Consider the following 24,272-nt stretch of genomic DNA (forward strand, 5'->3'; position numbering starts at 1 on the left):
GCACCGAGATGCTTTTTTTGGCAGACTACCTGCCGAGAAATGCTCCCCTCTTAATTCTGGCTGCACTTGTGTTACATTCATAAAACTCATGGAGTCAACATGAATTGGTCCCAACTATATACCTCTAAAGTGATTTTGAGCTAAGATCAAGAGAGTGAGTTCCCAAGAAGGGGGTGCATCTGACCTGTTGTATTTGGTAGTGTGGAAGATATCCAGTATCCTTACTTTTCAAATTTTAATGCACAACGTTGTTTCTTAAGACCAACAGAATTTTACAATGGAAAATCACATGAAACAGGCTAGAATAGCAATAAATAATGTCTGCAGAGTTGAATGCATTTATGTTCAAATTATCTGAACAAGTAGTAATAATACATAGAGTAGCAATGGAATGACAAAGACAAATGGAATCTCCAAATGATCACTCAAAAAACCAATGAATAGGAACCTCTTAATAAACATCCCCTCATTCCTCCCAAGCATGGGCTATCATACCTTTCAAAATGCCCTGAAATTCTAAGTGAATCATTATTGAAGAGATTTTTCCACTCCGTATCACTCTACCATCTTGCTCTCAGTAGCAGCATTTGAGCCAAGCATCTAAATTCATAAAAATTGGGTACAAATGAGACTTGAGATTTTATGCTTGCAGACTCAATATATTGTAAGACTATCATGGAGGTTTTCTTATTATGTGTGATCACCACCTGGGGGCAAAAGGGAGGATCTAGAATGTTTGAGGAAAACTCTAGATGTAGTTCTTCCCACATGTCTAATTAAAAGGTAATAGCACAAGTGATCGCAGTTGCAAGCCACAGGGTCACAGCAGCATTGTGCAGAGTAACTGGTGTGAAATAAAGCAGACCACAAAAGTTCATTCCTCTTGACATGTTTTTTTTTTTTTTTACTGAGGTTGATTGATTTCTGCAACATACAAACATGTCTGTGTAGGAGGGTTGTTGAGCAAGATCCCAGAGGCTTGAATGCAACGATGTGAATCTCTCTCTCTCACTCATTCATACACACACACACACACACACACACACACACACACACACACACACACACACACACAGTTATACACATGCACAAAAATGCTGTTACAGCGGACGGGATGAGCACGCTCTCGAAAAAGGCACAGTCGGGCTCTGAGAGGCCAGTGGTACAGGGAATGGTTTATGAGAATAAACAGCGTATACAAAAATAACCTTTAGAATACAATTTACAAAAATGCATCATTACAGTGATGAGCCCGGGCCATCTCATGAAGTGGCCAAAACATAGAAACCAAAACAAAACTAGCCTTTGGAAAAAGAACTATAAACACTGAAAAGGAAAAAGCAACAAACAACAACCCTGAAGTATCAGTTATAATAGGTGGGCAAATAATTTACAGTTCATCGTACATGGGGGCATCATGCACAGATTTCTTACATCTTCTGTTATTAAGAATACTTAGCGATATCACATTTGTCATATTATATACCAACTTGCCCTGTACACCTATAAAACAATGCATATATGGCTATTAAGACGTTGCAGGGAAAATGGTTCAAAACAAAAAGTGGAAACAAAAACCAAAATTACAATAACAACAGTAGTTCTCTGTCCCTATGAATACATACCTTTTTGTCATAGTAGGAGCCTGGAAGGATTGACAAGAGACACAGACACACTCTAGTCAGGCCGGACTAGAGCAGCTTTGTCTGGTGTGGTTTTTGCTATAGGAGGATAAGGCAGTTTTATGGTCCCAGCAAAGAGAAAGTGTAGCACCAGTGCAGTGAGCCTATAGCAGTCGGCGCAGAGCAGCGGGAACAGGACTACATGGTGGAAGATTACCTATACAGCTACACTGATTGTGTTAGTCGGAAACTGGGTGAGGCTTGGCGAGCCCAGCCCTCTTCAACGGCGGCACTTTGAGGAGGGGACGGGCAACGGTAGTGGGTCGTGTGTGAGTGTGTCGTGCCTGTGGATTTTGTGTCAGGTGAGGAGTCCTTGATCACTATGTCCACTGTGAAGGAGGGTTCCTTGGGCCTTTGGGTTGTGTGCAACGGTTACCAAATCCTGGAAAACAGGATCAACAAGAGAAAAGGGAAATTATTGGGTGAGACTTCAATTGGCCTGAATGAATGCTGCTGCCCTTGGTCTCTGTTGCTGCCCCAGTGGGGTCCCTCACCCATCTCCGAGATGGCCTCCCTCTCCGTCCTCGCGTCCGCTTTGAGAGTAGTGCCTGTGCTTCTCGCCAGAGCTTCTGAAGTCTTTCCATTCTCCCGCCCTCCATCTGATAAAGACATGAAGGATACAATAACTGCTTAACAAATGAGGAAATTATGCACTATAATACTTTGTGCCTCAGGTAGACCCTCCTTGTAAGTTGTTCTGAAATGACACACTGGTTTATACGGTTTGAATGCAGCTTTGAGTGTCTGAGGATTTTTTGTGTTTTTTTGTGTTTTACAAGTATTAGCTGTCAAAAGGATGAAAGACTCCTGTTAGTGGTTTGAGAAATGTGTGTGTAAGTGGGTGTGTGTGCATTTGAATGATGAAACTTCACCTACCTTCTGGAGTTTTCGTTTGTGGGTTCTTTGCTCCCTAAGTGGTTAAAACACAGGAAGGAGAAATCCTCGGTTTTATCAAGAGTTCACAAGGTTAAATGTGAAAAGGGTCATTGGCATACATGTGGCTCACCACGAGGGAGGCTTCTGCTAACACTTCTGTTCTGTCACCCAGCTCCACCGTTACATCTACTGGATCTGGATCTGGAGAAGATGGGGACAGCAGTGTGTGAGAGGGAAAACTCCCTAGAATTACCCACACTCGCTGTGGAGTTTTTTTCCTGTCACTCTTAGCTTTTTGCAAACCAGAACATAGAACATCACAACAACTCACTACTGCATACAGTAATACTAAATACAGATGTGATCTATTGGTTACATACATTTTACTGTAAAAATACTCACAGATAGTTGGTCAGCTTTGCATATCTGAAGTACAGGTACCTGACTTGCTTGCTCTTTGACCAGAAGCATCAGTTAAAGCAGGTTGGGTTTTACCAATATCCACAACACCTTAGTGGTCAGTACGTACGAGACTGTAAGTGGAGCTGGAAACTCTCTCGTGAGCTCAACTCACAGGCTGCTCAGCAGACATCACTAATTTCTGCCAGAAAGCTGCAGCGTCTCCCATTGAAAAACACAAACACTCTTGCACAGAGCTTAATGGTTATAAACAATATTGGACATGACCTGCTACAACACAGATCTCACTGGTGAAGCATTCAGCAAAACCAGGAAAATACTACTCCAAGAGCAAAACACAGGATTCATAAGAGGATGCACATTTAGCTCTGGCAAAAATACAAAGGTGTGGAAACAACAGCTGTGTGGCTGCTTCTGATGCCCTCGTGTGGCCAGGAGGTGGAACAACAGGTCGGCAGGGCAGCAGACGACAGGGACGCACCTGTGGCCAAAAAGAAGGACTCGGGGGTTCTTTTGGGAAGAGGGGGAGGCAAGTCTTCACTCTCGTCACTGTCTGAAGCAGACAAGAGCATAGTTACCAACCACATGCACACACACACACGCACACACACGCGCGCACACACACAAACACACACACACAAACACACACAAACAACCACACACACACACACAACCACACACACACAAACACACACACACAAACACACACACACAAACACACCATAATGCCATTTCTGGATGTCAAAAACAGCCGGAACCAGCTTGCAACAAGCCAAGCCACCACCACCAGCTTCCTGACAGGGTTATAGGACAAGTTTCAGTCCTCTACAGGTGTAGACAATACAGGTGGCAATAATGTGAATCAGAAGCAGCAGTGGTGAGTTTAGCGATGTCCACCCATCACATCACCAGCACATGATTCCACAGCCGCAGGTTCCAGCACTGCATGCACCGGCAGAGTGCTTCTCAAAGAAGAGCCCCGCCCCCTTCCCAATGCAGCACACTGCACAGCACATGCAACCAATCAACTCCTGCCTCAGCTCGGAATCAACACCCAATCACAAGAGCCAGTCAAGACGGGTGCGTTGCAGATGCGGGGAGCATCTTACGCATGTCCAAAACAGGACGGCCAATAGGGAGCAGGCACCTTCCTTGCAGGCGCAGGAGAGGAAGAAGTCAGACAGTTAGTGAACGGTAGGAGGTCAGAGGCACGCTGGTGTGTTCGAGCAGAGACCCTGAGGAAAGAGAGAGGAACCCCACAGTGCCACTCAGGCGTGGAGCACCAGCTGTACTCCGTGTGTGAGACAACCAGACGGCACCGACTGTGCCCGCACAGACCAGCGAAGGCACTGACAGCCAACTCTCAAACAGAGAAGAAAAACACACCCTGGCCTGAGGAAACAGAGTTAGCACCCTCAGAGCAGCCCAGCATCACACACATTCCCACCTCACCAGTGCCCCCCATCAGTCCCCCCACCAGTGCCCCCCATCAGTCCCCCCACCAGTGCCCCCCATCAGTCCCCCTCACCAGTGCCCCCCATCAGTCCCCCCACCAGTGCCCCCCATCAGTCCCCCCACCAGTGCCCCCACCAGTGCCCCCCATCAGTCCCCCCACCAGTGCCCCCCATCAGTCCCCCCACCAGTGCCCCCCATCAGTCCCCCCACCAGTGCCATTCCAAGCCAGAAAGAGAGGAGGAACCAGACAGGCATGGCTCTCGTATGAAATGCTGCTATCGCCAAGACTAAGCCTTTAAATGTTTTAGTGATGCACCATAGTGGGAAATTACTATTACAGCTTGACATTTAAACCTTTTGTGTCACTTGGGACATTTTAAAAACTTTTTATGTTTTATAATTAAGGAATGACAAATATTTCTTAAAGTTGGTTTGGTAAAAAGAAAAAATAAAATAAACTTAAAATTAAAAATTTTTAAACTTTGAATAGAATAGAAATTTCCACAACAGCTCAGAAATTATTGGTGTGTGACGTCTGCATTTGTTCTGCACGGCACCTGATGTAGCTAATGTGACTGGCATCTATTTTAAATAAAATAGTATAAATAATCTGTACTATATAATCAAATGAAAACATCAGATGCCCAACTTTTCTTGGCCAAATCGTTCAAATTGCTATCTCTACAATCTGTTACCTCATGGAGACCCACCCCTCTTCTGAGAAAGCTCTTAGATCTACAAAGGTGTTCCAATTAAAATTCTGCACAGCACCCTAGTCCTGGATAAGCCTTATCTGTAGTCACAAGAATGCTGCAGGTGTGTGAAGCAGCAGGATGTTCACCAGGCGGTGACTGGCGCTACAAACCCGCTCCTGCACTCTCCATCTGGAGCTAAGAGGAACAACATGGAGACAGATTTACTGAGCTGAAGCCAGTGCTCTAAGGCCTTGGGTACAGGACTGAACTAAGGAGGATTTCATTCTGGGTTTTGTTACAAACTCAAGTTACACTGCACTTTCCAGGGGCCTCCTTTATAAAAAGGTGCGTACGCACAAAAATGGGTCTGAAGCATGCAGACATAACTTCCTGTACAGCGATCGGGATTTAGAAAGAAATGTAAGGAAATTGGCTGCATGTTTTCAGAAACCCTGGCCTATGGGTAGAACCATTCCCAGGATTCCCTGGGGCAGGAGGAGGGAATTACAGGCCCAAATCACCGTCCTCATGCCCAACGGCAATATTACACTATGCAGATCCAGAATTACTACATTTGGGCAACTCGGTCATGTAAAGCAGTTTCTTGATTTATTTGTATAGACCAGTTTCTATACATTCATATTCACTGCATATTCATATTCACTGTTCTCCAGTGTGGAGGCAGCACTGGGCGTCTACAGTGCAGACACTGCTCGTCTGGATGCATGAGGGAGACAGCTGACAGCCAGAAAACCTTCCCTTGCTGGCTGCAGTCACACCACGCCGTGGCTGAGCCGGTCATGTTCTCACATGAACTTTCAAATGGGGCAGGGTTTTCCCCACCTCAGCAACAGCGAGCTTGTGGAACAAACTCCACCCACAGCTGAGGTTACGTGGTGCCTGTCAAACTCGTGTTGGTCATGTCACTGCTCAGGCTACCAAAGCCGTTTCATGTTATTTGTGTGTACGCACACTTTGACTCTGGAATCCTTGCAAAGTTTTATAAATGAGGCCCCAGGTCTGTCTCCTTTACTTTCTGGTCCAAAAAGAGGGATTATTGCAATACAAGCTCAGTGATAAATAAACCCAGATTATAAACTGATGATGAATTCCATCTACAGGTCATCATCTTGTCTAACTCAACCTTATTGTAGCCCAGACTAGAGCCACACCAGGGAACGGCCGTCTAGCCTACCTGCCACAGAGTCGGCCTTGGAGCCCAGGCCGACAATGGACATGGAGGTGACCTTCCTGGGGGCGTGGTCCTCGTGGGGTGCAGCAGAAACTGTGGCGGTTGCCGTGGAAACACTGGAACGGGAGTCAGGGCTGGGTCCCTCTGCGTCCTCAGGCTCCGGGTCGGAGTGGTCCGAGTGCAGCGGGTTGGTGAAGCACAGAGCAGTCCTGAGTGGCGCAGGTTCAGGGGCTGGAGCAGGGGCGGGGTCGGGGGCGGGGTCGGGGTCGTGGACGGGGGCGTGGACGGGGGCGGATGCGGGGCTGGGTGATCGCTCGGCCGGCGAGGAGACCTTGTCCGGCGCGGAGCGAGTCCAGGTGGCGTGGCCCTTCTGGCGTCGCAGGGGCAGGTTGTTGGGGCGCGGCGGGTTGTCCGAGTCCTCCGACAGCGAGCTGCTACTGCTGCTGCCGGCCGTGTTGGAGCGCGCTTTGAAAGCATGCACGCGGTGCAGGGAGCTGCTGCCTTCGAAGCTCCGCAGGCCCTCCTGCAACGGCACCTTCTTAATCTCGATGCTCAGCTTGCGCTCCACCCGCTTCTCCGCGCCGTCCGGGGGCGAGGCGGAGCGGGCGGGCGAGCTGGCCGACGAGGCTGCCAGCGAGGCAGGCGGCGCAGAGACCGGGCTCGCATCCGCGGGCCCGCCGTAGTTCTCGTTGAGGTCTGGGTTCGGCTCGGAGGCCAGCACGTGTAGGACGGGTTTGGGGTGGTAGCGGTCGTTGTCCTGCCGTGCGTTGGTCACAGTGGGGAAGGACGAGGGTGGGGAGGGTGTGAGGATGGGCGGCACCGGGTGGGGCTCTGGAGGCTGTAAAATCTCCTCCTTCACGTCACATTCTGCCTGAGAGCTGACACACAGAGAACAAAAGAATATTGAAGGAAGACCACTATGACACTAGACTATGACAAACAGATGGACGCATTATGAGTTCTCAATGTCACCACAAGGGGGCATGTTGTATTTGTCCAGGTTTCAGAAACAATATCATAATTTCAAGAAAAAAAAACATGTCAACACAGAAATTTGATTTTGAAATTCTAACATTTAAACTCCTTTCATAGAAGGAAATTTTGAATTGTTTAATCTGAAACACCACATCACTAGACTGTACTATTGCTACTAGTGCCACATTAAACCAACTTCTACAACATAAGCGCAACAGACTGAGATGTATATGGAAAATCCGTCACCTCAAAGAAGTCAAATGACCTGGTGTGAAATCCCCTCACACACACACACACACACACACACACACACACGCTTTCTGAGGCTCCTAAGAGGATGTGGTCATGTGCCCGACGAGAGGCGCCTGACAGCAACCACAGATGGCAGCGCTGCTGACTGGTGAGCACCTGCAGGTGCAGCAAATGCCAGGGACAACCCTGGAGGCAGGGCGTAGAGGCAGGGGTCCTAGAGGCAGGGTGTGGAGGCAGGGTGTAGAGGCAGGGGTCCTGGAGGCAGGGCGTGGAGGCAGGGCGTGGAGGCAGGGGTCCTGGAGGCAGGGGTCCTGGAGGCAGAGGTCCTGGAGGCAGAGGTCCTGGAGGCAGAGGTCCTGGAGGCAGGGTGTAGAGGCAGGGGTCCTGGAGGCAGGGGTCCTGGAGGCAGGGGACCTGGAGGCAGGGCGTGGAGGCAGAGGCAGGGTGTAGAGGCAGGGGTCCTGGAGGCAGGGTGTAGAGGCAGGGGTCCTGGAGGCAGGGTGTAGAGGCAGGGGTCCTGGAGGCAGCGCTGATGCATGACCCACCACAGCAGCTGTTTTGGCTTTGCTGTAACTTATTACAAACTCACAAAGACGCGAACAAGAACGACAGTGAAGGCATCCTAACCGCACCCTATCTGTTGGGGTCAGGGGTCACTTCTGCTCTTGTGCATATGCAGACCCAAGGCAGGCTATGAAACCTGGCCTCACCACCTGCAGTCCTACGGGGGCATCAGGCTGCAAGCTCGGTAACAATGATGAACGGTTTAATTCCAGTTCCATTTTGCTCTCCCTCTTGGGCTTCCATGCATGTGAATGCGCGCACACACACACGCACACGCACGCACCATTCTAATTCCTCTTTGTGGGCTTGTAACCCTCTCTGCACAACTTCAGTATGTGATCATACTACTAAAATGGACAGAACACAAGGAAGTGAAGGAGCAGTCTAAGTAAAAATCAGGCGGGCATGTTTTCACAGGCACAGACGCAAGGTACACATATGCGCGCACCCACAAAGGTCACGTAAAGGCCATAGCCAGCGTTCCTTTAGCAGATGGCCTGATGGAGTCGCTCCCAGCATCTCTGCTTTCCCCATATTGATGGACAACGCAGGAAGGCCAGGATCATCCTCTGGGATCTCTCACACACTCACACACACGCAGATGTGTGTGTACTCTGGAGCTTCACGTTTCGTGCACACGTTCGCAGGACTGCCGTCATGCACTTGGTAGAGGGAGACACTCGCTCTTTATCTCATCGTAAAAACCTTCACAGGGAGACGGTGAGGCCAGACGTTTCCTGTCTTCGGTTTCCTATCATGACTTCATGATTTCTTGAGTGCAGAGTGAGTCGGAGCTCTGCGCAGTGGTGACATCAGAGCGAGCGACCTCTGCTGCGTGAGGGTCACTCACGGGACCAGACTCTCATATGCAAGCACAGCAGGACGCAGGCACCCGAGGTCAAAACGCCAGTGGCTCCCAACTGCTGTGGAAAACACATCTCATGGTATCACAGACAAAAACAAAGCTTCCTCAAAGAGGCCCCTAGTGGCTGGGCGAGGTGATGCAAAAGACACAGCAACAGACCAACGGGAGATACCAAGAGACAGCTGCAGACTATTGCAGAGAGAGTGAGAAAGAGGGGAGGAAGAATAAAAGAAAAAGGAGAGTAGTGTGAGAGCGAGGGAAGGTGAGAGGGGCTGGCCCGCTCGCCGTCCACATCAAAACCCACTCGCCGCGCCGGGTCGGGACCACACCACCCACTCGCCTCGCAGAGGGCTTCAGCAGGAAGCAAAACCCGCCCCCAGGGGTGGGCGGAACCAAGCCACACAACCTTCCGAAGAGCAGGGGCGGTGAAAGAGGGGAGGGGGTGGGGTCTTACCTCCGGATGCGGGGAGGTTTAGGCGGGGGCGTGTCCCATCGCTCCTCATCAGAGTTCTGCCCGGGTTTTTCCGGACTGCCTTCGTCCTTCAATAAGTGGGAGGCAACGGTGAACATGTGACAGAACACAAAACAAGCCAATTAAAGCAGTGGCCGAATGTTCGTGTTAAATAAAGGATACAATTCAAAATAGATGAACTACATGGGAACGAAAGCTCAGAAGGATCGAACGTTTCTCCCGATCTTGTACTAGTTGCAGAAAACACCAAACCTACTCCAATCTACTGGAGCATAAACCCATGGCTTTAAGCTGTGGTGTTGATCCACGTGAGGGGGTGTGGCGTGGGCACCAGCACTGGGTGTCCGTGTGCTGGAGCAGGCCGGGCTGCATGCACACATCCAGCAGTTACTGGCCACCATGGTAACGGGAAAAGCACAGGGAGCTAGGGACGCCGCAAATATTTGATCTTTATCAACGAATTCACAGCATAAGTCCTAAATAGAGAGAGTGTGTGTGTGTGTGTCTGTCTGTCTATGAGTAGTAGCCAGCCATTATGTGTTCACTGGACAGAGGCTGAGTGTGAGTGTGTGTGAGTGTGTGTGTATATAAGAGAGAGATATTGTGTTCAGTGCCAGATGTGGGCTGATTCTCAGGCTCTCGAGGCATTATGGGAGCATTATGTCAGCGATCTTCTGCCATACAAACAGGAAGTGAGCTCTAGCTCTTGGATAAGTGCCATCTGACGCACACACTTAGGGCTTTGCCCTTTTTCTTGCCTTGTGATGTACCGAGTGCCCCTCCCCCATCGTCCCGGTCCCTCTCCTCCTCCTGACCCATAAGCAACCCTCATGCAGTAGGTGCGTGACCCCTTGCAGTCACGTGGCGGTGAGGCGGCCTGAAGGCTGGCCAGCGCCGGCCGGCGGGAGCCAACAGGGAATCTCACCATGCCATCTGTCAGCTCCGAGGTCGTGGGACTCTCCAACAGCAACAGTTGCTTCTCGAAAAGCTGCGCGATGGCTCTGTGGACCAACTCGTACTGCTCCTGCACGAGAGACAGGAAGGAGAGGAGACGAGGTGTTTTAGAACACAATCACCTCCAGGCCTCTCCTCTTCCTGCTGCAGCGCTCACCTTGGTCTGGACAGCCGAGTGTCTCTGCGTCCGCATTTCCTGAATCAGCTGGAACACGTTGAAGTCCTCCGGAATCCTCTGCAAGGGAGAGCGTCAGAGACGCTGCATTAGGTGGACAAGCCGAAGAGACAAAAGCACAAAGGCAGGCGCGAGGCGTAGGATGGTTACCCCGGCTCTCAGCAGGTTCCACGTGTAGTCGATGGCGCAGATGGCACCTGTTCTCCCACATCCAGCACTGCAAACGCAGACAGCACACGTTCAGTTCCCGGGCACACGTGTCTCCACACCACAGGGCTGCCCAGATCACACGCAAACGCCTCGGCACGACACTACACAGGGTCCACGTCACTCAGACTGCAAACGCTCACGCAGCTACCAATCAACATTCACACCAATAACGTTAGGACATCTCAACACACAGAAGAGTGACTTTAGTTGAACCTGAAGCCATTCACATCAGCAAATATGAGCCATGTGACTTCATCAATCTAACACGCACGTAATTGTCATGTCGAGGATTACACCAAGCTGAAGACTCACAGGCCTCTCTCACCCAGCCTCCAGTTCATGTGCACCATTGGTGTTTATGTGCAAATAACTTCACCCTGAGCCAATCCATATGGCTTCAGCTGGGTCAGTAATGATCTGCCTAAAGGTACTTCCTGAGTACCATTCATTAAGGGCAGAGATGAAAGAGACAGGAAAGAGTTGGTGGTTTAGTGCTCGTCTCCCCTTGGAGAGAGCCCCCTGCCTCTCCACCTCCTACAGGCAAAGGGGGGGGGCAGACATGATGTCACCTTTGATCTCTGCGAGTGACCCCCTGTAGAGAACTGAGCAACAATACAGCCCTGGACTGTCTCGGGTCTGCTGGAAACGATCCGTGCCACGCTACCTGCAGTGCACGCAGATAGGGACATGGTCATGCTCCTGGTACTGCCTCATCAGTGCAATCATGTCCAATATGGAGTCGAAGGATGAGGGTACGTCATGGTCTGGCCAGTTGATGTAATGGAACTGCGTTATTCTACGGGTCTCCTGGGGGAAGAGGAGAGTCAGGAAGAGGGGGTGGGGTCAGATGAAGAGGTTACCCTGCTGTCCTGACACACACACAGAGCTAAGGAGCTTGAGCGTGCTTGGGACTCACGTTTTCAAACTCGACCGTTAAGCTGCGGATGTGGAAGTCCTGTTCCTTTTGTTCCGGTTCCTGAAGAACAAAAGAACAAGATGGCAGAGTTAATGAGCTCTCTCTGTTTCACCGACTTAACTCCTCAGGTCACAGAACTACTGCGGCCTCCCCACTCCCATTTTCCTCTCTTGTAGCTACAAGCTTTCATATCAGTATCGATGTAGTTACTAAATAATTCACAGCAGTAACAGCAGAACACCACACCTTAGAAATCAGAACTGAACTAGCTGACTGCAGTTCACGGATGTCCAGCTACTGCCAGTTGCTTACATCTTTTGGTAATCTGATGAGCATCAAAAGACGGTCCTAGTATCAAACGCTTATTAACGTTGATGAGGTTAAAAGAGCGAATGAAAACCGATACGGCACTCCGTACAGCCTCCCTGTTTGTGTGTCAGGCATGCTGGGAAATGTAGTCAGGAAGCCGTGACTCACACAGGAGATCCTGAAAGGGCCAAAAGACATGGGCTCATCTCCGAACTGGGGGTAGTACCGCTCACATTTTTTCTGCAGACAGGAAACAGATGTCATTATTTCAAGCCAGCACCACCAACTGGGACGACAGATAAAAGATCTCTACCTGAGTTACCAGGGTATATAAAAACAAATCATCATACAGATTATGACTAAATCAGATTGAACCACATGATCCACATTAAAGCTTGTGAAACTCACTGAACTGCTAGAATTAAAGGAGCAAGCTCTCAGATTCTCAGATAATTACACAGCAAATTGGTACTAAGCAGTATCTGGTGCCCAAACACATCAGGGTTTAATGAGTATGATGTAGCAGGAGCGTCACAGTCACTCACCCTGCCCATTTCAAATTCACGACACGCCATCACAATGATCTACAGAACACAGGGGAGTCAGGTAAGTCACTTTAACAGTCAGAGTCTCATCAGAAAATAGTCAATTAACTCAACAGGCCATACATGATTTACTGTACATGCAAAAACTGTGGAAGAGGTGGTGATGGGGTTAACCAACACATATTTCCACACATGCACCCACCCACACACCCACCCACGTGTAAGGGCAAGCACTCACTGCAACATTGTACTCCCAGTTCATCCTCCAGAAGTCGATGACCGTGTTGGGCAGGGGGCCCTGCGTGGCGATGTAGGCCTTCGGCCCATCTACTCCCTGCACACACACAAGAATCGACACTTAAATACACAGGCAGGGCACAGTAGCGAACACTAGTAGAAGCATCACACATCTTACAGAGAAGTGTCCCGACCATCAGGACGCAGCCATGTAAAAGTGGCCACGCACCTGCACAGATTCTGAAATGTTTTTTGGAATGTATTTGGTTATAACAACATACATTTTTCTAGCCCAAGAAAAACTTAACTAAACTTGTAGATGTCCTGATGCATTGACATGTTCCCTAAATAACAGTTACCAAATTATTGGAAAGTCAAATATTCACATAATTAGCTTTGTCTTATATTTAAAATGTGAAAATTCAACTGGGAATTCAAATCTAACAGGACTCTGTCTGCCAAAATCGACATTACTGCACTGACATTTGAAGACCACAGAGAGGAAGTATGAATATATGGATGGCAACAATGTCTGCATGTTTCTCAAACTATAATGTCCAATTTTACTAAAATTCTGTTCTTTGTTAAATTGAGTTAATTAAAAACCAGACAGAACAGCACATTGTTATAATCATGTTTGACTCCAAACTGACAGCCATTATGATACCTCAGATACTGCAATTTCTTGTTGAATTCTTGTCAAGTCAAATAATCACTATCCAAAAAAAACTGTGAACATGGTGTGCTTGCAATTCTGAAACTCAATCATTCAGTCAGACAGTGCAACATAAAGCACAGTTTGAGAAGATGATGAGACATTAAAAGTCCTTCTGTGAAAAATGTATGGAATTGGGAGTATACATGCTAGTAGAAAGTGATTACTAGCTCTGTGTTTGATACTAGCATGACAACCCCAACCATATAGCAAACACACAACAAATTACACATCACGTTCGGTATTCTACCAAGTGCTCAAAAGAGTACTTCTGAAGAAAGTGCTAGCATCTTCTCCCTTCTTCGCTGTCTAACTTCCAGCTATTTCAGCAGTACCAGAATTTCACTGTGGAGTTCAAAATGTCACTTTCATGCTGCCTGCATGGAGATGTAAACAGGCGTGAGATGAGCTGAGTCTGACATAGAACTGCGCACATCTCTAAAAAAAGAACTAATTTAGAATGACCACTGCTATGCTGAGCAGCAATAAACTACATGATGAAATAGATGTTCAGGAGCATTTATCCTAATGCTCTCGATAAACACCCTGTGGCCAACTGACCTCATCTTTTTCTGACAGGAATTTTTGGTTGCTTTTTGTTCTTAACAGTCTTACATTAACGGACCAAACTCAAGCCAGTCTGGGTAACTCAGCCTTCTACTTTGTTTTCCCTCTGATGACCCTTTTTTGGCTCTCTTCGCAATCTGTCGGTTTATTTTTATGCTGCATAGTAAGGCGGCCATGTAATGCCTCTGGACACGTTTACTAATCAAGATGCAGACATGTTTTCTGTAGTCACCATGCTGCTTTATTCATAAAGACGGAGCCAACAATGGAGCTCAACATACGCTTATAAGACGACGCTTCTGTCTTGTCAAGCGGCTGAGGCAAACTGCTTCCAACATTCTCCAAGGCTGAACCTCCCGTGATGGCTTTCACCTGATGTAATTCGCCTGGCCATTCCTGCGTGCGTACGTTCCCCCCCAGAGGAGACGTCCTTGCTGGATGTAACGCCACTATAAAGCAAAGTCGCTCACTGAGCACACGGGGCAAGGCGTTGCCTGTGCACAGCACATCTACACGTACACCACTGTTACAAACAGAATTAATATCAGCCCAACCAGTACTGCCGATGTCGTAGTCTATACAAGATTTAACCGCAGTGACACCTTTTAAATACGCTTTTTAAATCTAGTTTACCACCATTACGTTTCACAGCATTGCATTTTATCATTCATTTCTAATGATTATTATACTTTCGTATTTATTGTTGGTATAATCCTAGTACTTTTAGGAGGTGGAGAATTTATATCATACTCTTACATCATGAGGTAAAATTAATAAAAGACCTTTGCTTCCTCATTCTGTCTCATCGGTCCAGGACTTCTCAAAGTGCGTTTGTGCAGATGTGTTTGATTTCTGGGCCATGGGCTGAAGAATACAGCAGTGAGGCGTGGAGAGCTGCCTGCACAAAGCGTGCGTTACAACCATGCTGAGAACAACGCAGGCATCTCCTCTTCCATATCCACTGGGGATCATCAAGTCTGAGGTTTTACACTAGCATGAGGAGTTCAGAATCCTAATGTCCACATGCTTTCTAAACATAGGCATGCATTCTCAGATATTAAATGCTAAGGTGCATTTTGTACTTTGTACTTTATTTTCTTTCTCTGCTATTTTAGTCCAAAAGCACTGCTGTCAGCAGGAGATGGAGTCACAGAACTTGTCTAGTGTGTGTGTGTGTGTGTGTGTTGCAGTAAGTTGATTAACAATTATCTCCACATCCGTTTAACCGCCCTATTCTTGCTTCCCTGCCCACCCACGCCTACTCACTGACACTCACACTCTCTCACACACTCTCACACACTCTCACACACTCTCACACACTCTCACACATGCAATAGCCACAAAAAAGTGTTTTGTACCTTGATGAAGTTTGCATTGATGTAATCGGTGTCCTGATTGGACGTTTTTAATGTGACTTTCACTCGACTGTGATCAACTGAAAGGATGAGAAAGGCAGTGAAAAAGTGGACAACACACACAACACATACTGACTGAGGTCATAATGCACATTACAGGTGACCACGTACATTTAACTTTACAGTATAAAATTAAAACTGGTTTAGCCTGGACATGTGAAGTAAATTTTCACTTTCATCATAGCAAGAATGACAAAAATCACGAGAGCAGAAGAGGGCGGGGCAGGGCCTTTCCCAGAATCACACAAGACCTTTCCTCAGATCTTACAGCACACGCAACAGACCTAAGGATTTCAGCCATGAGCAAGCGTAATGGTTATTAATCCAGCGCTTGACAGAACTGAAACATGACCAGGGCCTTGCTTAAACAAACACCAATGGTCATATTGCAGATTCTGGTCATACCATCCCATTTTCATATAGAAACATTGCTTCAACTCTTCATAATCAGTTAATTAGTGGGTCAAAACAGAGTAAAAACCCTATAACCTAAAATCCTGCCACAGGACTTTTACACGGGAGTAATGCCAGGCTCAGTCAGCTCCACTGAACCACAGCCTGGACAACACAGACATGACACAGGGGAGAGGATTACTTACATGGTAGTATGTCTTTATATCTGTTCTTTTTCACATTCTCTTCTTTCTCACCAACGTTGGTGGGGTAGATTTTCTCTGTTTTGTATTTGGTTGATAATCTGCGTAATCTCTGTGTGGGGGGCGGGGGAGGAAGAGAGAGAAACAACATTAACAGAAGACAACGTTTACCTCATTCTGTTTTATCATGTGACAGGACTGATGCGTTGGACAAGTGTTTCACAGCAGAAATCAATGAGATGGCAAGACAACAGGACAATGAACGTTTCACACACGGAGGTGGGCGGAGCCAATACTGCTCCCAGAGGGCCTTGCCTGACTTACAGGCCATGAACCAAGGCCTCCAGAAATACATTATAAATCAAGCCTGCCCCTACCTTCTGCACACACAGACACACACAAACACACTTCCAGTTGAACTAGATGTACAGCGTCATGCTGTAGGAGGACCCACAGTGTATTTTCAACACAGTGCACACAACCTGCTGTGAAGACTAAGGACAAACAAATTCAACCTGCAAGGAGATCCCCATCGTACACAGCATGAGCCAGGAGGCCATGGACGTCATTTTGTAATAAAAAGTGGGGGGGACATGGATTTGTCGCTATTTAAATATTTGGTTTTAACCATAAAAACTGGGGGGGGGGGGGGGGGACCAAAACCCGCTTTTGAAAAAGTGGGGGGGACATGTCCCCCCCCCCCGTCCCCCCCCAAATTACGTCCATGCAGGAGGCTGTGGTCCAGCCCGAGCGTGGGGTGAGGAAGCCAGCTCCAAGAATCACGCCAGGGAGGAACTCACTCCAGCTAAAGAGCAGCTAAGCACATGCATCTGGACTGATGAAGGCTTGTTGGAATCTAACAGACGATAAAGCAGCTCACTACCTTGCGCTGCAATCTTCATGACAAAAGATGTGACGTGTGCATATATTTTATATACAGTATATGAAATTTTAAAGGTAAATTAATTATCTTAGAAGTGTGATCTGAATCCACACTTCTTTCCAAACCAGGTCAGCATCTTTAAATCTCTCTCTCTCTCTCTCTCTTTCATTTGCTCTCGCTCTCTTTTGCTTTCCTGTCGGGCTCTGAGAGGAGTAGCGTGGGTGGCCTGGTTTCCGTGAGCATGCGTGAAAGACGGGCCTCCTCTCGGCAGGACAGAACGCAGCGCCACAGTAACACTTCTCACATTACACAGAAGGAAGAGGGAGGCTCCACTGTGGTCAGCAAGACACTCACAGGATTTTCAACTGAAGACAACCAAAACTTGAGTCTCATGTGTTTTACAGATAGGTAAAACCGTGAAATCTATATATCCTTTGTTCACACTATACAATACACTACCTGAAAAACACAAAAACAATGGAATACATTCCAAAGTGTTTTTTTTGTTAAAATGCTCAAACATGCACCATGGCAGTATTTAAATGTCCTACACTGATCTGTTCAGTAGTATAAAGATCTACATTAACTACTATTGATTTTTTTTGTTGGGTTAGAGGAAGAGAGAAGGTTAATGTCCTGGGGGTTGTACTTAAAAGTGGGGTGGGGGTGGTACTAAGAGTGGGGTGCAGGTGGTACTAAGAATGAGGTGGGGGTGGTACTTACAAGCCTGAGCACTTGCTGGAGAACAGCTCCCTCTCAGGCACACAGTAATTACGTTACAGCTATTCTGGTCTCATGTGAATTAAATTTTCATCAGAGACATCAAGCACAAGACCAAGAGGCCCAGACCACATACACAGTCACACAATACCAGCACCTTCTTATCCTGAAGAAACAAGCTATTTACATTCGACAGGCAGATCTGAACTCTCCAGGACCAGCTCAGGCAGCCTATTGCTCCATACACCTTCCTTTGTGGACGTGGTTTTACATTCAATTTACATTTAAACATATTACCCTTGAACATTTTATTATTTTTATCAAAAAGGACGAAGGAAAAAACAAAAACGGATGAAAAAACAACATTTCATAACCATACTCTATACTGAACTGCAGCATAGAACAGTGTAGCTCCAGTATGACTTCAATGAACTCTTCACAGAGAGTTACCTTACCAAAGGTCCTTACCTAAACTGGACCCGTCACTTATCCAGCGAGCAAAAGCCCAAACTAGAGCAGATGTGTCCTTTAACACTGCACGACAGGCTGTACAGTCTGGCTTCAATTAAACAAACTGGTGAAAACTTCTGCTTTATGAAATAACCCATCACCCTTCCCTATGCCAAACCAGAGGTATTAATGACCTCTGACACTAAACCCAGAGGTATAATGACCTCTGACACTAAACCCAGAGGTATTAATGACCTCTGACACTAAACCCAGAGGTATTAATGACCTCTGACACTAAACCCAGAGGTATTAATGACCTCTGACACTAAACCCAGAGGTATTAATGACCTCTTGACACTAAACCCAGAGGTATTCTTATAAAATGATTATAAAAACTACAATTTCTACACATTTGAAGTAATTTTTAGTGTCTAATGAAATAAAATGATTTTGTAGCATCAACAGATAAATTTACTTTCTTTAAGCATTTCATGAAGGAGGTAAATGACCTGCCAAATTCAACCGCTTACTCTGGTTGCAATGCTTTGAGCTGTGGAAAAACTGCTTTTGTGCTGTTTCAAATTAAACTGTTACATTCAAATTTCTATCTCAAGGTCAAATGTTCTAAACAAATGCTTGTTTGTTGTTTAATGTTCTGAATAAAAACAGAAAAACCAAGTGCAAAACAGAAAACTATAAACGCATCACTTCAGAATAACAGGGCTACAGTGTGTCCTGTGCTGGCCTCGGTGGCCAGGAAGGCCCTGTGTTCACGGGGCTCTCTTCCGCAGTCACGTCAGCTCCTCACACAATGGAGACATGCTGGAGAGCAGAAGGCATGTCACAAGAGGAAATAAAGCAGGAACGAGCGAAACTCTCAATACCAGTCACGGCAGTGAGTGTGCAGGTCCACACAGACAGCACATATGTCTGTCTGTCTGTCTGTCTGTGTAGTAAATTGTTTCATTCCCATCGTGCTCTCTTGCCCCTCAAGCTGTTGGAGCTCTTTCAGGCTAACCAGGCCTGAGAGAAGAATCCTGCTTCAGGAGTGAGGTCTCTGCCCCCCGCAAGCCTTTTTTAGGCTGCCCAAGTTACACAGGAAATGGTGCTGGTTTGTGTGTGGGAGCTAGGATAGAAGTGTGTGTGTGTGTGTGTGTGTGTGTGCTTGCGTTTACATGCATGTACGCACACACCCACGTGTGTGTGTGTGTGTGTGTGTGTATGTGTGTGTGGTGATGGTGATGGGGGTGGGGGGGGGGTCGGGTGTAATGTTTCCGTTTCTGTCAGCACCAGAGCAGAACAATAACCGGCGTGACACAGTTAAATTGGGCTCTCTCTCATTGGCCCGTTATACACCTTCGCTCCAATCCACATGGCAGCCCTGCAAGCCCCTCCCAGACCCCCATGGGATTCTGCTGAGGCAGGGCATGGCAACGCCCTCCTAGCTTACTGAACACATCACAAGCCACACACACACACACACACACACACACACACACACACACACACACACACACACACACACACACACACAGAAAAAGAACCCCACAAGCCTTGATGTTCATCACATCCCACTGCATTTCCATTCTCAAAACCCAGATATTTATTGTGATTAGTAATTAGCATATAAAAACTGATAATAGTATATAATGAAAAATTACACATTAAGCTACACCAGTGGGATGAAACACTACAGGACATGGATTTACAGGCACATGACCACCATCATCATCCATCATCATGCCAACTCTCAGCTTCTCCTCCAGCATCATGCTCTGCCTCACACACACACACACACACACACACACACACACACACACACACAGAAACAAACACAGAAATACACTTCTGTGTTGTGGGTTCTGTGGCTGAGGTATTAGCAACGTTCTGTCAGTAGCAGCCTGATCTCTACACTACAGGCTGGCAGAAACACAGCCACCATTAAAACATCAACTCGGCTTCTCATGAAGTGCATGGTGTACGTGTCTAAGTACTTGTTCACTTCAAAATCACCAGAAGAAAAAAACCACACAATATGAAAATATCATCTTAAGCCTCGGAGAGAGTGCATTATGCTTTGTTTTCATACACTCCCCCCTGAATTCGCACTGCCATAATGTGCCCACATCCAATTACCGGTATCTACAAACTTTCTTCCTGGAAATGGACAATCTGAGCTTTAAAAAAAAGAAAACATTAAATATTCAAATTTAAATCTGTGTGCTTTAATACATCAAGTTTTTTTTAATTAATTTTTATTTTACTAAAACAAATTTTGCACATACTTTTTCACATGCCCATAACACATCTGGATGTGCCTTTAAAAATTTAAATGACACCATCATTAATCATGTTGCCTCAGAGAAGGCAGAAGATTGGAAATGGTCATGAAGAAAGTTAGAATAGGGTCATTCCATGTCAAATCAAACAAAATTTGGATTGGTCCCCGCTTGACCACCTCAGAATCCCTTCAAACTTTCCATTGGTTGAGTTTATATGGAATGACCCAATACCATTATTCACACAACTGATTACAGTTATCCAAGTGGCATAATTTCCTTACTGTTTTGTGATGTTAAGAACAAGAGAAGCAATCAAAACATTCTTGCTAGCAACTCTCGCTAGTAGCAAATGAGTCAGCACTATACTACCATATTTTCAGAGGGCTTATTGCTAATGACCAGCATCAGCACGTAAAGCAACATTACAGTATTCTTTCACTGAAAGAATTTGCTTAAACATCACGCATTTTATCAATCCACATTGCAGGACAGGTTTGACATTGTCCAGTCCCAGGTCTAATCTAGAATCTAGTGTAATCCCATGAACCTCTCCCTCGCCGCTAGCTTTAGAGATGTGAAACGTGACGCACCTCTATGGCTTCTACAGCAGAGCCATTGTGTGGAAGCCTTTTGAATGCCCAGTACATCTTCATGTTAAAATGGATAGATCGCAACACAGTCACATGTTCAGTCACATGGTCTTTGGGTCTTCAGGTGAAGAATCACACCAGACCCTGTCAGTAGGCTTTAAAATGTAGGGGGGGTGTTTGAAGATGTTTGTCTGTGTAACTACTATTTTCCAAAAATACATTTAACAAGGTTTTTGAAGACTAAAATCGTTTTTTGGACTGCACTGAAACCCAGTTATATAACCCCGTGCCGTAGCAATGAAGCTATATGATATATAATCAATCAATCAATCAAACAATCAAATTTTATTTATATAGCGCTTTTTACAACAGTTGTTGTCACAAAGCAGCTTTACAAGTGCCGAGTCCTAGCCCCCAGTGAGCAAGCCAAGGGCGACAGTGGCAAGGAAAAACTCCCTAGTTTTTTGCATGAGGAAGAAACCTTGAGAGGAACCAAGACTCAGGGGGGAACCCATCCTCCTCTGGCCGACACCGGTCACCATGACAACAACAACAACAATTTAGACAGAAAGAAATAAAGAAAAGGAAAAGATGTGATAATGTGATTAAATTATTTTAAAAAATTTAATATGGCAACACATTCGTGCCAGAGCACTGTGCACCTGCCTCACTATCACTTGTTATGCAAAACATTATTTAATGATGATGTAGTGGTGGAAGTATCCATGTGATAAAGTGTGGTACCTTCCAGACTCCTCATAGGTTAGGTGTTGTAATACTTCTAATAGACATTTGTGTTAAACCTCAAGTTTGGCCAAAATACTCTCCAAAACTTTTTTTAAGGTAAATGTGTAAGGTGTGCACCTTAAATAATTTGCAATAAAAATGGCAGAAAACACATGACCCTACACAGAAAACTTTGAGCAAGATATTCTTGCTCATTTTGAATTAGATCTAATTCACATTACTGCAACCTCAGTCTCTCCATTAAGAGTCAGACTAAAAGCTCATTCTTTGGCCTGGAGATGGATGGCCCACTTTTTAAATCACCAGCTATGGAACTCGTCAATACATCTATGTACATGTTTTCAACAAGGATACATTTGGTAGATTCCGCATTACAGACTGGGCATTAGAGCCTAGAATTTACATTAAAGTGTATTTCACATTTAGAAACTGAGGATTAATTAATGCAAGACAAATACATTTACTAGATAGAAAGCTGCAGAAGGATAAATACATAGTTGTCTGTGCCTTCCTCCTTCTACATGTAAACAAGGGTGATGATGAAGTTGGTCATTTCAAGTTCTTTAAACACAGCCTGTTCCTCTCAGTAGACATAAAAGTCAAAATTCTATTTTTCGTAACCGTAATTAAAATGCATTCGCCATAAAAAAAAAAAGAAAAAACAATTGCCATCAAAATTGCCTCTAAAATGTCTATGATAAATTTTAGCCATGTTATTTTGAAGCTGAATACACTTTCACTTTGAAATACATGTCGTCTTATTATTATTTCTGATTCACAAGGATGGCAAGGATGATTAAACAATGGCTGCAGCTCAGGAACACTCCTGTGGCCAGCGAGCCGGTGGGTAGAACAAGGCACCTGCAGGGAATGTAATGAGACAACTAAACACCACACAGGAGTCACACTGGAAATCTGCCCTGGGGAACTACTACTGTGTTTTTACATATTAATTGATTTATGGGGCAATGGGTGATGCAGGCAACAGTGATGCAGTTCCTTGCACGTCTTCCTGGTGTGCAGACATATTCTGAGCACAAAGGTGTTTGCTGAAATGGTGAGGGAGGCCGAGGGAAAGGGATCAATCATGCTCTGTGTTAAGATGGCATCACTGCCACCTATTCGAAATATGCAATCATATTTAACCATCCAATCTCATCAAAATACTTCTCTCTACCTCTCAAAGAGCTGATCCAGAATCAGCCTCCTCCCTGCTGAATGAAACACCTACGGAACACGAGGCCTAACCTACTTTACTCTCACTTCAGTAAGTAAACACTCATATTTTGCCCTTATCCTGAATTATTCACAGGAAGTGGGTCTTCTGAAGGTAGAACATACACTTCCCTCTGATTGGGTGACATGACCTGAGTGAGAATCGTGTCTGCTGTGTAACTCCCGTGGAAACCATGTGAAATCAGAATGCAACTTATTTGCAATACACCCTTAAGTTGCCCATCACGCCAGTCTCACACGCACACACACGGATCAGTGTGTGTAAGCACACAGTCATGCAGCTAAGGGCAAGGTGCTTTCATCAGCTGTAACATATCGAGGCTGCATGAAATCTACCGTAGTCTCCAGACACAGTGAAAGGAGCGAAGACAGGACAAGCGTGTGCCCTCATTTCAGCTTCACAGAGCCAGACAGGCCTGTGTGGATGAGGAAGCTACCTCAAGCTGTAGCACTAGCCCAGTGTCTAGCGCACACACACGCACACACACACACACACACACACACACACCCACACACCTGTCCACTCACTCATGACTGAGGGCAACATGCGAGCTCGTACCAAAGGAGCAGAAAGATCCTGACGACGGAGTGTCCCGCAGACGTGAGCGTGCTGATGTTAGGAGGTCTTCAGGAGTAGAGGGCCATAAGGTGTTCACTTCTTCTGGGTCTGTACATGTTAACAGACCTGCATGCTCTGTTGCAAACAGAACTGTGCAACACATCCTAGGCTACACAATACTTCATGGTCTTTCTTAGCCTGTGCAACATGAAAGGGTGTAAGTGAAGCCCACTTTAGTCCTGAAGCCACAACTACTTCACCAACGAACCTAACCGCAAATGAGCACCAATTACAAAATAATGCATGTTGTGTGAGCAGGCACCAAAAAAAGAAGAGCAGATTTTATTTATAATCTTATTTTTTATTCTTATTATTTATAATCCACATGCCACAGGAATTGCACTGGTTACCTCCGGCCACACCCAGGGGCTGAGGGAGCAGGCTCTCACACACACACACACACATTTCCTCTTTAACCATGAGCAGTGAGTCAGGGGCTTGTCTCCTATGAGGCGCTACACATTTTCTGATAAGAACCATTGGGGCAGCACTGAGGGGTGACACACACACACACACACACACACACACACACACACACACACACACACACACACACACACACACACACACACACACACACACACACACACACACACACACACACACACACACACACCTTCTCCTCTCATCCCCTTGACACTATGAAGTCAGCTTAAAT

The 24,272-nt window shown here is 46.3% G+C and overlaps 1 protein-coding gene across 4 annotated transcripts in view; it reads right to left on the bottom strand.

The window, feature by feature from the left end:
* Window positions 1-1,155: 1,155 nt before the first annotated feature.
* Window positions 1,156-24,272, bottom strand: part of ptpn12 (protein tyrosine phosphatase non-receptor type 12) — a 32,197-nt gene continuing 9,080 nt past the window's right edge. Inside the window, exons 2-18 of one of the 4 annotated variants that reach the window (XM_077006460.1) lie at window positions 16,091-16,199; window positions 15,435-15,511; window positions 12,796-12,891; window positions 12,558-12,596; window positions 12,181-12,252; window positions 11,704-11,763; window positions 11,452-11,594; window positions 10,728-10,794; window positions 10,560-10,637; window positions 10,374-10,472; window positions 9,431-9,516; window positions 6,324-7,198; window positions 3,460-3,531; window positions 2,689-2,759; window positions 2,559-2,592; window positions 2,177-2,281; window positions 1,156-2,064 (exon numbers count right to left, since the gene is read on the bottom strand). In XM_077006460.1, the coding sequence (XP_076862575.1) occupies window positions 2,003-2,064; window positions 2,177-2,281; window positions 2,559-2,592; window positions 2,689-2,759; window positions 3,460-3,531; window positions 6,324-7,198; window positions 9,431-9,516; window positions 10,374-10,472; window positions 10,560-10,637; window positions 10,728-10,794; window positions 11,452-11,594; window positions 11,704-11,763; window positions 12,181-12,252; window positions 12,558-12,596; window positions 12,796-12,891; window positions 15,435-15,511; window positions 16,091-16,199 (2,145 nt within the window). In that variant the 3' untranslated portion in view covers window positions 1,156-2,002. Of the gene's footprint in view, window positions 2,065-2,176; window positions 2,282-2,558; window positions 2,593-2,688; window positions 2,760-3,427; window positions 3,532-4,634; window positions 5,324-6,323; window positions 7,199-9,430; window positions 9,517-10,373; window positions 10,473-10,559; window positions 10,638-10,727; window positions 10,795-11,451; window positions 11,595-11,703; window positions 11,764-12,180; window positions 12,253-12,557; window positions 12,597-12,795; window positions 12,892-15,434; window positions 15,512-16,090; window positions 16,200-24,272 lie in introns of those variants that run through there. The other 3 variants (XM_077006461.1, XM_077006463.1, XM_077006462.1) reach the window with 3 other exon arrangements.

Source organism: Brachyhypopomus gauderio, chromosome 5 (assembly GCF_052324685.1).
Source record: "Brachyhypopomus gauderio isolate BG-103 chromosome 5, BGAUD_0.2, whole genome shotgun sequence".
Classification (NCBI taxonomy): domain Eukaryota; kingdom Metazoa; phylum Chordata; class Actinopteri; order Gymnotiformes; family Hypopomidae; genus Brachyhypopomus; species Brachyhypopomus gauderio.